At 33.1% G+C, this 17,171-nt stretch overlaps 2 protein-coding genes across 2 annotated transcripts; both read right to left on the reverse strand.

Annotated features, from left to right (window-relative positions):
• Positions 1 to 113: 113 nt before the first annotated feature.
• On the reverse strand, positions 114 to 8,498 carry LOC130903569 (glucose dehydrogenase [FAD, quinone]-like). Its single transcript, XM_057815751.1, has 9 exons — positions 8,345 to 8,498; positions 6,730 to 6,818; positions 5,824 to 6,051; positions 4,423 to 4,757; positions 4,061 to 4,352; positions 1,603 to 1,779; positions 1,352 to 1,548; positions 1,078 to 1,294; positions 114 to 847 (listed from the first exon to the last, which is right to left on the reverse strand). Coding segments are annotated over exons 1-9 (1,818 nt in total). The 5' UTR covers positions 8,347 to 8,498; the 3' UTR covers positions 114 to 566.
• Positions 8,499 to 9,586: 1,088 nt separating this feature from the next.
• Positions 9,587 to 16,372, reverse strand: LOC130903609 (glucose dehydrogenase [FAD, quinone]-like). Its single transcript, XM_057815822.1, has 9 exons — positions 16,281 to 16,372; positions 16,055 to 16,202; positions 14,570 to 15,126; positions 14,231 to 14,516; positions 12,925 to 13,095; positions 12,672 to 12,868; positions 12,405 to 12,621; positions 12,053 to 12,347; positions 9,587 to 10,778 (listed from the first exon to the last, which is right to left on the reverse strand). Exons 1-8 carry the CDS (start codon positions 16,293 to 16,295, stop codon positions 12,070 to 12,072), a joined length of 1,869 nt encoding a protein of 622 aa, XP_057671805.1. The 5' UTR covers positions 16,296 to 16,372; the 3' UTR covers positions 9,587 to 10,778; positions 12,053 to 12,069.
• Positions 16,373 to 17,171: the final 799 nt, after the last annotated feature.

Raw genomic sequence — 17,171 nt, forward strand, 5'->3', positions numbered from 1 at the left:
AATTGTAGAATTTTCTATTAGCAACAATATTTTTGTTATTTTTTTCTAATAGGTTTCATCCTATTTCTATTTTCCAAACCGTGCCATAGTTTTTTTTAAAAAAAAGGTAGCGATTGGTTTCATTTTTTTTATTTGTATACATTTTTTTTATAAAAGATATAAAAAATATTAGAGAACTATTTTGCTTTGGTTTATCACAAATAATAATATTACGAGGTTGATAGTTTTTTATAAACTACGTCCTTTTAACTTGGGTAAAACTTTTTATTTTAAACCACTAAGTGTTTTCCAAATCTCCTCTGACTCACAAGTCAAAAATATATTATTTTCAAACAATAATCTGACTACATTATGAATTTAAATTGAAAAAATATCAAATTTTGAACAAATTTTACCAAAATAAATCTTTTCCGAAGCTCATAAACATTACCTTCGGTCCGAAAGAAAACTGATACTTATAGAATCGCTACGACTTTAAATAAATGAAATTTTTGAAAAAAAGTATCGAAAAACCTCAACTCAGAATTCGCTATTCGTAAATATGACACTTAATTATCATAAATAATTCAAAACTTGTTCCATTTTTCTTTTATAAAGTCAGATATTCTTTCTCCAATCATATAAGAAGGTGCTGCAGTATGAGCACTCAAAGTGATCGGTATGATGCTGGTATCAGCCACTCTAAGATTTCGGATACCATGTACTTTTCCTTCATTATCTACCACAGCTTCGGGATCTTGTTTAGGACCCATTTTGCAAGTAGATACTTGATGCCACAAAGAACTAGTTAGAGATCTAAGTGCACATTCCCAATAATCATCGCTGTCGAATATTTCACCTTCACAACCTAAGAAAATATTAATTAAAATAAGTGATTCTACTAAGCTGGAATCCCTAGAACCGTTGATGATATTCATACTGAACACACTGTTTAAACTACACCAACACTAACGATTAAATTGTCTGACGTGCGTTTTGTGTAACCAAGTTATCGTCTTCAGAGACTGAAGGTGGAACTGGCTTACCTTCAGACAGTGTAATTGTGAGTGTTGGTGTAGTGTGTTCAGTACTACTTACCAGGTATTGGCGTTTGTATTAACTTAGCTCCTAATTTTTTCATAACATTAGTTCTACTAAGTCTTTGAATTTCTCTTATGGCGGCTATAAAAGTTTTAATATCTTTATTTTCTGTATCTGTGAAGAAATTAGCGTATATTTTGGGCCAACGGAATGGATTTTTTGAAGACAATCTTAACGAACCTACCGATTTAGGATGTAATAACATCGGCGATATCTAAAAATTTTTATTTTTTTGTATCAAATAATCGATTGTTGAAGTTGAATAAATTACCTGATACCATCCTTTATTTTCGTACGGTTTCCAAACTTTATCATAAGTACTGCGAGGTATGTTAAGCATTTCTCTGAAAGTTTGGCCTCTATCAGACCCTAAATTTCCTCCTAGAAGTATTAATTCCATATCGGGGTAAAGCGGATCAGGATCCGTTGATTCTTTCGTTTGTAGATAAATCAAACCTTCAACGCCTCCTAAATTAATTAAAATATTAATAAAGGACGTAGAATTTTTTATAAAACACTTACCTATGCTAGTATAAGGTCCTTTACTACCTTCGACGAAATCAATTAGAGTAGTGACGTTTCTTAATATTGCTATCTGATCTAGAGCTACATTTTCGTTCATTTCGAAAGATAGTCCCATGAAGGTTGCGTGATCGTACATTTTTTTACCTACAGGTAAATTCGCTAATAAAGGTATATCTGAAAAATCAAATCAATACACCTACCAATCAAAGTTAAAATTTCGTAGTTCGTAGTTTAACATATAGATGGCGCTACTAGTATTAAATCCATACGACATTCACTTAACTCTAACCTTCAAAAAACACGTCTATAATATTAAAATCTATCCTACTTTTAGTTAAAAAATTATACCATTTTGATTTAAGCAACTAGTTTGAAAATTGTCTCTAATCATCACTCAAAGTACATCAGATCTGATCCACCGTTTCAACGAGTTAGCTTTTAGGGGCTTAGTGATGACAGTTATTGACTAGGTTAGGTTTGAGATTGAGGTTGTGGTGTACGAGAAGAAAATTGGGTCCTCGACTTGAAGCTCAAGGCACTAACATCCACGTCGATAGGTGAGCTGCATATTTGGTTCTGGACGAGATCTCGGAGATGTGCACATGGTAGGTGATCATATTTAAGCCATTGAAGGCCATTTGCAACGTGAGCTAACTCATAAAAATGATTATTTTGACACATACAGTTTAAGTAGGATGCCTCAAAAAGACTCTTTCTCACTACGGTATCGAAAAAGTCCACAAAATAATTTCGAGTAACTGTGAAAAGAAACTGTTTGAGATAGCAGGAACTCTGAATATATCATAGAAACGTGTTGGACATATCGTGCGGCGTATTCGAAAGTTATTGCGCTAGCTCGCAACCGACTAAAAATAACAAGAAATTAATGATTCTGAGCAATATTTGGAGTTAATGGTGACAGAAATGAATCATGAATCTATCATTTCACATTTAGAACGCTTACATTTAATATAAATTTAATTGTAGGCAGAATCTCAGAAGTTAAATCTAGTTAGGTCTATAACTTAATTCGTTCGGTTTTTTTTTCAAAATTTGCACGTTTATTTAATACAATAATATTATTCAAAGTATTGCCCATCTGCAGCTATGACCTTTTCTTATCTTTCTGGCTTATCTTTGTGGATCCCATCCCAAAAGAACTGCGTCGGCTTGGTAGCCAAGAATGAATCAAACCAATTTTTGATATCTTGCTCTGATGTGAACCGTTTTCTAGTGAGAGCGTTCTGCATCGACCGGAACAAATGGTAGTCATAAGGAACAAGGTCTGGGCTATAAGGCGGGTGAGGTAAAACTTCCCACTGTTTTCCAAATAGTTCTTAACCGGAATGGCAACGTGTGTCCGAGCGTTGTCATGATGGAAAATTATTGCCTCGTGTCTGGGCGTTTTTCGGCTACTGATCTCTTCAAACGAATTAATTGTGTTGGGCAGCGTTCTCCATTTATGGTTTCATCCGGATTTAGCAGCTCATAATACAGCACACCCTTCTGATCCCACCATTACCTTCGCGCCATGGATATTCGACTTTGCCGTTGAATTGGCTGGTTGACTGGATTTGACATATGATTTTTTGCGCTCGGGATGGTCGTAATGGATCCATTTTTCATCACCAGTAACAATCCGATGCAAAAATGTGGCGTTCTAGTAGCATTTCGGACATGCAAAACCGCCTTTCGACGACTCTCGACTTGAGTTCATGTGGAACCCAATTTCCTTGCTTTTGAATATATCCATCTGATTTTAAACGTTCTGAAATGGCTGCTTGAGTTACACCCAAAGATGCAGCGAGTTTTTCTTGTGTTTGGCAACAATCTTCATATCGAGTAATGATTCCAGTTCTTCATCTTCAAACTTTTTTGGCTGCCCAGGACGTTAATCATCTTCCAAGCCAAAACCACCACTTTTAAATCGTGCAAATCACTTTTATCACATTCGCTCAGCTAGAGCGTGTTCACCATAAACTTCTACCAAAATACGACGACTTTCGGCTTCATTTTTCTTCATATTAAAGTAATGGAGAAGAACTCCCCCTAAAAACAGTTTTTTGACATATTTGAGTGAAAAAAAATGTTGTTAACGCTTCAAATGAATGACATATACTGGAAAGACGTACAAAAACAGTAGCTTTCCAATGCAGGTTCGAAATATTGGAATGATGTAATATTATACAAGTTACGCCATCTCTTATCAATCCGCACGAATTGAGTTATAGATCAATACTTAGGCATTTTGAATGTTTATAATGTCGTTTTTTACATTATCAATATTGTTTTACATGTTAATTTCAAATAACTTACTCATAATAAAGATATATATCCAATTAGAAATGTTAAGAAAACAGCAGTTGATACAGATAATGTGTTTAACGATATCTCCCAATCAAAAGATTGATGTTAATTCTACTATTTAGCAAATTTTATGAATTTTTCGACTTACCAAGCTCTTTTAAGTGATCCTCAGGTCCAATACCCGATAACATCAACAATTGAGGTGAATTTAGTCCACCAGCACTTAAAATTACTTCTTTATTAGCGAAAGCGTAGTAGTATTTTTTGTTTCTGGCAAATTTAACACCATAAGCTTGTTTCGTATTTGGATCAATGAGAATTTTAACTACTCTACTTTTCAAAAGAATTTTTAGGTTTTTTCTATTCGCTATGGGTCTAAGGAAAGCTTTTTCCGCGCTACAACGTTTTCCATCGCGTGTTTGAGATTGAACATAGGAAACCTAAAGTTTTTATAAATAAACTAAAAATCTGATTTAATTTTTCGAGTTTTCGAAATGATTTTTTACTCACTCCTATTTGTTCTTTGCCGTTATAATCGACGTATTGATATCCGGCCTCTATAGCACTCTGGACCATATCTTCAATCAACTGGCTTCTGAATGGTATATCGCTAACCGTCAAATATCCTCCTTTATTGTGATATCCTTTATCTGCTTTTTCTATTCTTGCGTCTTCTGATTTGAGGAAATAAGGAAAAACTTCCTTGTATGACCATCCAGGATTCCCTAATTTAGCCCATCTGTCGTAATCCCTGCGATTACCTCGTACATGTATCATGAAATTGATTATGCTGGTACCTCCCAGTACTTTCCCGTGCCCATATTTGAGGGAATTTTTGATACAACCTACAATTATTACATAATTTCTACAGAGTCATGTTGACCAGGCTTTAAACGTTTGAAATGGCCGTAGCGCGGCGCTGCTGTCTAGGGATGGACGTGGGATAGGTAGGGTATGAAAATTTCACTTTTACTAAATTATTATTTTGCCGATGTTAACTTGGAAGTCATTCTTCGTGTAAACTACCAAACTACTAATCGAGATCGAAGTCTCCATGAAGCTTATGGAGCGAATATTCCATGCTCAAGTCCATCCTTTACAATTTAAGGTATTATACCACCACTCAAGGGTGGTAAGTTGATTCACCACCTTTGTAAGATACAGGACCTAGGAGCAGCATAATTTTTCTACCTGTTTTCCAATAATTGAGCTCCAAAATCATCCTGAACTTGACGAGGAAAACATTTCTTGAATGCTGACAACTCTAAGCTCCATTTCGATGAAAAGAGAAAATGTAAATCGGGACTGGGATCTGAACATACCAGATTTGGAAAAATTTCAACTCCAGGTACTACAAACCATCTGCGTTGTATAGAATTTTATTGCAGGGTGCTCAATGAGTGCAGAAGTCGATTTTCCTAGTCGGAATATTGTCGAGAAAGGTACAACAAAGTGGGAATAAGGATTAGAAGACTTTCAGGACGTGAATCTCGCGAAAAATGTCTCGTACATGATTTCCAAATCAAAGAAAAAGCACCTGGAAATCAATGATACAGCTAATGAACTGTTAATCTAATTTTTCCAGCTTCTTATTAAAATTTCACAATTTTCGACTTTGATTCTCAAAACCTTGGGGTCAAAACATGTGGAGGAGTCAAAATTTATAACATTTGACCAATTTTTGAAGCTTATTATTGGAATTTCACATATTTTCCACTTTGGATCTTAAAACCTTGGGGTCAAAACATGTAAAGGAGTCAAAATTTATAACATTTGATCAATTTTTGAGCTTTTTACTAAAATTACACAATTTTCGACTTTGAATCTTAAATCCTTGGGGTCAAAACATGTGAAGAAGTCAAAATTTATAACATTTGATCAATTTTTGAGGCTTATTACTATACAATTTACCTTTACAAAATTGATGTTGTGGTTGTGTCCAATATCCCCAATCATACCCTGTAAATTGCCAACTACCGCATATCGCAGGGATATCTGTAAGGACGCTAGGGACGGTACCGGCTTCTATTAATAATACGTTCCATTCTGGTACTTCTGATAACCTATTTGCGATTACTGCACCAGAAGGTCCTGAACCGATTACGATAAAATCGTAAGTTTGGTTTGCGCTATATTTTCCTAAAAAAATAATTTTGAAGTACATAATTTGGAACACATACATGTATCGTAGGAATACGATTGTTATCTGTTTCTGATTAATTCTCAATCGATGTCATTTCCTTTGACCAAATAGAGAAGAAGAATATTATGAGTCAAGTTAGAACGTGAGTTAATTATGAAATCGTTAATGCATTCATTTATCAGTACGTAGAAAAGATTTTTATTGTTCGATTCAATAAAAGTATCAATCAAAAATTGTTAGTTCATTGATCTTAAATCACAATCTGTAAAAGTTTATTTACATTCGTGATTAATAAACTTGGTGTTAAATTTGGGTGTTATATGTCACGTGATCGAATTATCTTATCCCGCAACAGCTTCTAATCTTCCACAAGTCCAGATTCGTCCATTTTTTAAATTTTACTCGTACATTTGGAGCACGGCTCCCAAGTATACCCCGAGAACACCAATTTATCAATACAAGTGCACTGATTTCTTGTGCACACGGTCCGGTATAAACTTCGCAAGTCGCTCTAAACTGCGAGCGATGAGGGAGGTTGTTGATTTATCAATCAAATGTAGATACTCAGATTTGCAAAGCGACACGTAATTAGAGTTTCTAATTTTTTTACAAAATAATTTAAAAAAATGAATGGGAATGTTCACAAGAGAATAAAATGAAAAAAATTTACTTACCTTCCAAATTATTTTTTTCATATATGGGTAATAAAATAGAAGAGGAAACCAAAGTAATTTTAAAAATTATACCAACAATGATTTTATACCTGAAAAATATTTTTCGTAGATTTTCAGAAAATGGAAAAATTATTGTACATACAAGTTGATCTTGAACTTTATTCTTATTAATTTTAATTCCTTTAGTCATCTACAGCTTTCAATTATGCTCAAATTCGTTTTTAATAAAAGTTTTTTATATATTTTTAGAATATACGATGAATTTCAATATAACTATATCACATACGAGGTCTGACTATTAAATAACGAGACTAGTTACGAAAGCTTCGTAAGCATTCGAAAGCTCCCCTTCAATATACTCCTCTCCCCTCGCCACACACCTTTCCATACTTTTTTTCCATTGATCTAAGCTGTGCTGGAAGTCTTCTTTGGAGAGGGTCTTCAGGAGCTCTGTTGTTTTTTGCTGTATCGCTTCCTTCGACTCAAATCGGGTCCTTTTCAAAGCAGATCTTTCTAATTAACTTTTGGTCAGGAGTCAGATTTTTTGGTACCAGCTTCGTACAGACTTTTGTCTGTTTTCTAACCGTTTCTTTATCGACGTTTACAGTCTCGGTAATCATCCGGATGCTCATTCGATGATTTTCACGTACAATTTGGTTGATTTTGGTCACTGTTTCCGGAGATAAAATAGTCACAAGTCGATCTAGGCGCTGGTCATGTTCAGAGCTCTCGTGGCACTCACTAAAGCGTTTACACCACTCAAAAACACGCGTATAAGATAGAGCATTGTCTCCATAGGACTCTTGCATCAATTTTTAGTACTCAGTCTCGTTATTTTACAGCCAGACCTCGTATTCTAGTCAATAATTCAAAAAATAAATTTGGAAAAAAATAACTCAGCTCGTACAACACCAGAAGCTTTTTATATTTTTGGAAATGAAAATTCATTCATATTTTTCACAAAAATAATGAAGGTTAGGGTCAGGTTTGTACTGACAATTTTTTAATTGGTTTTCTAATAATTCAGGACCGTACAATTTGTTCAACTGAAAACTAGAACTTCGTAGTCATATAATGTTATACAAAAATTTGTAATAAATCTCGAAATTGTCATAAAAAAGCAATGTTTAAAAAACAACATATTTTTTTGAATTTACGAAACTAAATTCTATAGATGTTTATATCGAAATTGGGGCCGTGTGTAAGAAAAATAACTAGAAATTGAGAAAAATATATTGTTTAAGGAACTCTAAATTTCCTATTATATTGAATTAATTTGAAATCAGCTCAGCAAATCAAATAAATTCACCCCCACATGATAGTTTAAGAAAAATCAAATTTATTGTTTATCAATATTTTGACTAAAATAGATCGAATCGTCAATTTTAACCTGTTTTTAGGTAACTAATTTTCTTTCAAAAGAAACGTAAAAAAGAAGACTATTTATCAAGAAAAACATATTAAAATGTAATTTATGGGTTACTTTTTAAACCCACTGTATAGATTTGCCCCCTTTTTAATCATTATGTAATACACAAATAATGGAATATCAAAAGTGAATAAATAAAAATCCGAAAGCTGTGAAATTTTTTGGTAACTATAAAAAAATACTCACATCTTTTCAATCCCACTTTTTTTGTATTAAGTTTTCGAATAAAAAATACTAGTTGATTACGTGTTTAAATAACCTTGGTACAAGTCACACACGTGCGATGGTTAACTCAAGAATACTCGACCATGTAGACTAAAAGATTTGGTCTAAATCCCTCTCTTCGATAACATGACAGTAAACAAGCTCCGGTGTGATCAATTTTTTTTTGTAGACATAAGGAAACTCAAATAATATTAATGAATTTCCGTTTTGAACGCAAAATTTGAAGTAGACCTTTTAGAAAATGTTCTTTTTTATTTGTTACAAATTAAATACAAATTGCTTTAAAGTAAATTCTGTTGTTTATATTGTGATACATGGGTCAACTTATTATAAAAATCACAATTTAGCTACTGGATGAACACAACAAAACTCAAGCTAGGTCCAGAAAAAAAAAGAATCGATTCTACTGATATCAAAAAGACCACTAGACTTAATTGATTTCAAAGAAGAATAAGGCTAAAGTATTTGGAAGTATGTCTGGACAAAAAACTAAAAATTTCGCATCTAGAATACATCAAAAGTTATCGGTACCAAATGTAGTAGGACTAAAGGCGAACAGAAGACAAATTCTGTGTTCAGATGCCTACTCAACCATTTTCTAGACAGTTCCAGTTTATAGAGAAAGCAATGATTGGTAAAACTACGGCTCGACATACCCTTGAATGGCAAGAGTGTGCAGAGCACTTATTTAAAACTTCTCATAGTATATCAACAGAAAATACGACGAAATGAATTTCTTTTTTACACAGGCACTCACTGAACATGATGTTTCGGAACTCCTGATGACTTATTATGAAAGATATTCTTGTGATAAAGTTTGTCAATTAAGTTACATAACTCAGAACTCAACAGTAATATACTGATATAATATATTAGACAATCTGAGCAAATGTTTAGAAAGTTGGAATCAGAAAGAGGTGCGGCTTTAGTGGGTATGGCTTCCCCCGGAGCGAGGAGCCAGTCCCACACATTGTACGTAAAAAGTATTTCTACAACCCCAAAACAAAGTAGCAACGTACTTTCCTTAAACTTGAAAGTGTTAACAAGTACTAAATCTACTACCCTACACGGTAGAATAAGTTTAATATTCGTAAATTCTTACTCGATGTCCAAGATCTCGTTGCAAATTTAGTTAAAATGTCGTCGAAAGTCCAAACGGTTGTTTGGACTTTCGGGCACAATAATAAACAAGATGAAGCTGTGTTTTGTCAGATTGTTTTATTAAAAAGGTCGGTCGTAGTTAACGTATAACCTCCATTTTGTTCATTGTTATTTTACAAAGACAGTTGAAGCGCAAAAATTAAGTTGGCTTTTATCGTAGATCTAATATTAATGCCAGAAAGGACGCTATATATAAGAAATTGTACTATTGGGAGAAAGAGAAAAAGCATCGGTTTGCCATTCTCTATTACCTTCCATTCGCCAATAAAATCAAACCTATTATTCTCCTCCTTTGCCGTCACCACCACTCATTACTTTGGCGATCCAATCAGAATCAGAATTTAGAAAGATAAAGAATGGTACAACGATGTTCGTTCTCTTTCTATCAGCGGTTCTAGTACAAATAAACAAACTTTCATACCTCGCTCTCTCTATATTTTATATAACAAATTAGAAATATTTGTATTAAACATGAACTTAAAAACGCTTTGTGTATTCGCTCGATATTTATTAAGTTTTACTAATAGCATTTTCGGTCTGCAATTATTAAACGTCAGTTTTAAGTTACAGGCAACTCACCATACCGATTTCTAGTATAAAGTGTTGCATATATTCTCTCATTATTAGCTATTGTAAATCTATATCTCCGAAAATCGACATACCTAGTATGTAAAAACTTGTATTTTGGTATCCTAAAACTATTCTCAAAATTCACATATAATTTGATGATTGCAAGTTTGCAAATCGGAGGGTGAAAGGTCATAAAAATGGATTTTTTTACATATTTTGCAAATATCTCGTCTTCTATGAGTTTTACGGTTTTACGGAGAATCTAATTCTCTACAACTTTTGTTATCAACTTTTTTTTATACCTTGAACTGTTTTCGAGATAGAGGGCGTTATATATACTGGGTATGTCGATTTTCTGAGGTCAATAATGACTAGACTACTAATAGATTTCAACAATTATTAACATTGATTTGTTTAAATTCATCTAATTACTACTGGATGTAATAATAATTGAATATTTATCCTCATATGACCTTTAAGAGAAAGTAGAGGCTTACAATTTATTTCCAAATTTAATTTCACAACAACAAAATTCGTATATAAATCTTTATATAACCGTTATGTGACTGATTTAACTTGTTTTATTATACAGTTAATTTAATTCTTGACCTAACGTAGACGGAAAGAAAATAAACCGAATCCGAATCGTTTATACAAGGTGTGTCTAAAAAAGTATGTCACGTCATTAAAATCATCGCTTCTAAATTTTTAATATCAACCCACTGTACAGGGTCCTTCACGACGATCTGAATCGATATGCATATGGAAAAGTACCGGGACTAGTGTTCTGAAAATTTGCTTGCATGGGTTTTCTGAAATGCTCATTTCAGCTAAAGTAATTTCAGTTTTCTGAAACTTCCGGTTATACCGGAAGTGGACCCAAACTCGTTATTTTAAACGGAATATTATGATTTTTATTAAATTTTTGGAATCTACACAAAATTTCAACATAACTTTATATGAGTTATTGTGTGTCTAAAATTCACCATTTTTTAATTATTTCACATTTTTGAAATTTTTTGACACATGCAGCCCTCCACTAAAAAAATTGTATTTCTAAGTTTAAGTGAGTCAGGTCTGATATTTTTTGGATCTGGACAAATAACACTTACAGCTTTCAAAATCTGTGAAAACCTCATCAAAAATTTATATAGGGTGTTTAGAAAATGGCGCCGAATTTCGCTATGTAAAAATTTCGAAAACTTAATTTTTTCAAATGGCAACCCCCATTTTTCTCTTTACCATTGGATTCTACGCTTTAAATTATTTAATTAATAAACTTGAGAATATATAAAAATATATCTTCATTAATAACCTACAATTAAAAACCATGAAAATTTCAGTTTTTTCAAGTTTCTACAAAAACCGTTAACTTGAGATATATGAATTTACTAACAAAGTCCCCTTAATTTAAAGCGTAAAATCCAATGGTAAAGAGAAAAATGGGGGTTGTCATTTGAAAAAATTGAGTTTTCGAAGTTTTTAGATAGCGATATTCGGCACCATTTTCTGAATATCCTATATAAATATATATCAAGTTTTTCACAGATTTTGATAGCTGTAAGTGTTATTTATCCAAATTTCAAAAATATTAGACGTTACTCACTTAAACTTAGAAATATAATTTTTTTAGTGGAGGGCTGCATGTGTCCAAAAATTTCGAAATAATACAAAAATAACGAAGTTTGGGTCCACTTCTGGTATAACCGGAAGTTTCAGAAAACTGAAATGATTATAACTGAAATGAGAATTTCGGAAAACCCATGCAAACAAATTTTCAGAACACTAGTCCCAGTACTTTTCCATATGCATATCGATTCATCTTGTTGTGAAGGACCCTGTATATATTTCTAAATATTCTTATTTTAATAAAGACTGAAAATAGTCGAAACATTAAAATTTTTATGTTTTTCAAAAAGAGAAATCAAGACGAATTACTTTTTGTTAGTTTTTTATTAAATATTCCAGGACCGTTTTATTATATCGGCGGCTTTTTCACCGATGACATAACCAGGACTCATAGTATGACCTGACAAAGGTAGTGGTATCACTCCAACATCCACCACTCGCAATTTGTCTATTCCGAATACCTTCAATTCGTAATCAACGATCGCTTCTTTATCATCCGAACGACCCATTTTACAAGATGAAACCATATGAAAATAACTACCTATTACGATCCTTAGAGCACACTCCCAATATTCATCAGAATCGAAAACATACAATTCACAACCTAAAAAATTCGATTTAATTCCTTTTGGCGACAAGACCTCCTTAAATAGTGGTTTACCTGGCACAGGTGTAGTTACGAGGGTAGCACCAACTTTCCTTAAAGACGGAAACTCGTTGATTCTTTGAATCTCTCGTATACCGGCTATGAAAGTTTTGATATCACGATTGTTGGGATCAGAAAAATAATTAGCGTATAATAATGGAGCGTCGAATGGATTTGAGGATTTCAATTTCAAAAATCCGTGTGAAACGGGATGTAATAGTATTGGTGTAACCTTCAAAATATCAAGTGAACATTCAGAAGTTTAAAACGTTTTTTACTCACCTGGTAAACAAATTTCCCTTCTAAAGGTTTGAATATAACATCGTAAATATTCGGTGGTATGTTAAAAATATTTCTAAATATTATCCCGTCATCGTTAGCTACACTACCGCCCAAAACTAAGAGTTCAATATCAGGATAAAAAGGATCGGGGTCCGTTGAAATATTTGTTTTAACAAAAGCCAGGACTTCGACACCTCCTGTTGAAATATGTGATTCAAACTCGTTGTTTATTAAGTTTTTACTTTATACTAACCTGTGGAAGTATATCTGCCTTTTCCTTTTGCCAAATCTAATAAATTTATAGGATTGAGGAAATCTATTGTATCAACGGATACGCTTTCATTCAATTGGTAAGCAATTAGAGGAAACGTGGAATGATCGTATATTTTTCTACCAACAGGTAAATTCTGTAGTACTGGTATACCTAGAATATTGTATTATGAAAGTGAAATTTGGAATAGATTCCAACAAATTTATTCTAAAACACGAACTTTCCTGTGTAGTTTATCCTGCTTAGGTTAATATATTCATTAGACCTTTCGCGGTTCTGATACCGGATATAGAAGGTTGCAGTTTTCTGTTTTATTCTGATCTGCTTTCAAGTAGCTTCTCTTTAAGAGTGTCCCGGCCCCTTGTTTAGTCAGATTCTTTGTTTTTTCCTTTCCGTTCATACCTATTCATAGATTAGTAATAACTTGACTTTTTTGCCCAGTTCATTTAATTCTTCTAAGCATTCTATGATCTTCCACTTAAACGACTGTTGTAGAGGATGCTTTACTAGTTACTGCTGTTAAAATTGTTAATCAATAATGTAAGTTACATATTCATTAAAAAGCATTTGAATTTCAGAAGCACGTCCAGTTCCAAAGTTGCTGAATGATAATCAAAAAGCCGCAATTATAAAATGTTTCTAGCATGTTGTGAAAAAGACGGTGAAGTTTGATGTATGCATGAAATTATAAACTTGATTGTCTTCAGGAAAAGTGTTGGCCGCGGCTTTTTAGTTGGACCTCATGTATATATGTCTGTATGTAGTTAGATATCTTGTACATTGCAATCCAAATGATGTAATTGCTGTAAAGAGGATCCTCAGTAATAACAGCTGATCTATTAACCCACTTCTCTTGGAAAGTGGAATAGCTGTAACTGCGAGAAATTTTCGTCTTCTATTTAATACGATCTGGAGTTTTCTACTTTCATGGTTTTTGGAATATCATATATCTTTTAAGGATATCAACCAAGTTATTTATTACAGCGATCGTTAGACCTCAAGTATTTATGTCTGCATGTAGTTAGATATCTTGTATTCTGCAACCCAAATGTGTTTTGTTCTTATTGATGTAAACAGGATCCTTAGTAACCTGGTTTTAGTATTCCAAGAGCGTCTTTGCCTGTCTCAACCCCTGTAGATAGAAACTAGTCTAGTCCAGACTTATCATCGAGTGACTTTTTAATATTTGGACCCTTCTAAGAATCACCATCAAGAACATCGATTGGTAGAACGTATAATAAAAAGAGGGATTTATATGGAAAAATAACTAACATAAATTGTATCATACCTAATTGTTGTAAGTCTTCTTTGGGTCCAATCCCCGATAGCATTAACAATTGTGCTGAATTTATGGTACCAGCAGATAGAATAACTTCTTTTTTAGCAGTTACTTTATTAAAAATTCCGTCATGGAAATATCGAACGCCGTAAGCAGTTTTTTCTTTGAATAATATTCGTGTTACTTGAGCGTTAGTTTGAATTACTAAATTTGGTCTATGTCGTACAGGTCGCAGATAAGCTTTTTCCGCACTATCTCTTAAACCATTTTTCGTTGATGTTTGTACAAACGATACCTGAATTTAATACGATATAATTTAATGAAAAAAAAAAATTATTTTTAACTCACTCCTATTTGTTGTTTGCCATTATAATCAACGTATTTAAGTCCGGATTCTTCCGCAGCGTTTACGAATATTTCTGAAATTTTCGTTCTCCACGGTTCATCTGAAATAGTTAAATATCCTCCTTTTCCTCTAAAGTCTTCGTCAATTTTATTTACGCGGGTATCTTCTATTTTTTTAAAATATGGTAGTAAATCGTCGTATGCCCATCCCGAACCCCCCATTTCCGACCAAAGATTGAAATCTCTCTTGTTTCCTCTAACGTAAAGCATGTAGTTGATGATAGTACCACCACCAAGAGCTTTTCCACGTTCCCATTTCACTCTGTTATCAGTACAACCTCTACAAAAATTCGGTTGAGGTTCTGTTTTGTATCCGTAATCATAGTTTGAAGAACCGAAAGCTCCTGCGATAATTGGTATGTCTGTTAGGACACTAGCTTCTTCACCAGCTTCTAGTAATAAAACGTTGATATTTTCATTTTCAGTTAATCTGTTTGCTAGAACTATCCCTGAAGGACTCGATCCGATTATGATGAAATCCCATTGTTCATGCAACAAAACTAAAATTGCATTAAAAATTCGATAAATATTGTTGGAGGAGAGGAATTTGAGAAATCAAAATTTAAGATTATCCACAACCTAGTGAGGGCGTAAACACACATAATTCGAGGCTTTCCAAGAAAATTATTAGGAGGAAAATCATTAGAAATCTTCCCGGAAGAAAGTGCACGGTTTAAAAAAAATTACCAAAAGCACATGAACACACATCCATGTGTCTGTTGCGATAACAACGAAACTGTATTGAGTAGCTTCAAAAACTGTTAAAAAACAATTATGCGTGTCCATGGACATCCTGATGTTAGGGAATAAGATGATGTCATCAAAAGTCTAATGTATAGAAGTGCTAGAGACAAACGCCAAAACCTCTTTATCTGGTTGATTATTGACCACGAGTATATGGTAAAGACGATTGGCATCATGCAAGATGCTCGAGTTTCAGAAGTATTTTCCAAGTGTCCTCTTCGGGACATTTTGGAAAGTAGCGAAAGAAAAATATATTCCAACCAAAAAACCAAATATGGAAATGTGAGCTGCTACGTTTAGTACAAGAAATAAGCTTCTATAATATAAACCCGTGAATTGATTTTCGTACGACTCGGACAACAACGATCAAACTATGGAGACAACGGACAAAAGTCAAAGAAAATACCTGTATGAACATTGAGAGCTATAGAGAACTAACTGCAAAAGATAAACTTAACATAGAAAAAGTTTGCATATGTAGTTAAAAACCGACGGAGAGTCTTCGTGGATAGCAACCTCATAGTTTTACCACAACAGGTATTCTCTGCTTCGCACTATGATGATGATGGGGACTCCGGCACAATGGGTGAATAAGATGATGAATAAATTTGATAAGATGATAGGATCTAGATCCTATGGATGCATACAAAAATGTTAATATAAATATAAAAGATTGCTGATTACTTTCGAGTTCTTTGTCTGGATATAACGGTGATATGAACGGTTGTATGCCTGTTAAGTCAACTAAAGATGTTATGATATCTTGAAAAAAAGTGTAGAGCTCTCCATTGGCTGATGTTGTTATAATCAGTATAAGTGAATACGAAAAAAGCTAAAAAATAATTAATATGATTAAAGTATATTTAGTTAATTCTGTCTACTTGAATTTAGTTGAATCAAGACTCGTTACCTTCAATCCAAACATCTTTACTACATTAACTTTCCGCAGAACTAATTTCCACTTTAACTGATAATTGTTTATCAGGTGCTGAATACTTTTACTACAGGTTACTTTTAAAGTATAATGAAAATTATGAATTTATTGATAAAATTGATTAAAAATAGTATAGGCGCCGATTATAATTATAAAGGTAATAAACAAATATTTTATTTATGAAATTTTTTCCTCATTAATCAAATTTTGCATATTAATTTTTAAAAAAATCCTACCATTTCAATGATTCATATCTTTAACAGTCGTCTACTTGAAGAATACAAATTCTAAAAGCCGCTTCACATGGTGCAAGACAACGTGCAAGAAATTACATGCAATTCCTTGAAAAATCAAAATATTACATTGACGAATATTGCATGTCGTTTGACATTATGCAAGTCTCTTACCACTGCATCATGGTTGTCACCAATCAAAATTCCAAAAGTAAAAGTAAACAATTTCCTAACCTCAAACTTTATTATTATTTTGTGGGCAGTTTAAAATTAAGAAATAATCAAAGTAAACAAAAAAAAGTGGCCAGTACATCACTGGAAATATTTGTATATGCCTCTGTCTTGCTTTTGTAATCTAATGGATAGCTTCTGAAATATGGCATCTTGCATTGAATTGCACGTTGTCTTGCATCATGTCAAGCGGCCATAATCCACTAAAAGTATGAAAAAGCCTAGTATTTGAAATCGTGTATACAAAAATATATTTCTGAATAATGAAACTACCCTTTCAGACTATAAATCTTTTTAATTGTTGTTGTTCGTCATAGTTTCCAATAATTAACTTCAACCTACATTTACTTATCGATAAAAAAAAATAGGAATGCATTCACCTGTATGTAGAATGAACCTTTAT

This window comes from Diorhabda carinulata, chromosome 2, assembly GCF_026250575.1.
Source record: "Diorhabda carinulata isolate Delta chromosome 2, icDioCari1.1, whole genome shotgun sequence".
Classification (NCBI taxonomy): domain Eukaryota; kingdom Metazoa; phylum Arthropoda; class Insecta; order Coleoptera; family Chrysomelidae; genus Diorhabda; species Diorhabda carinulata.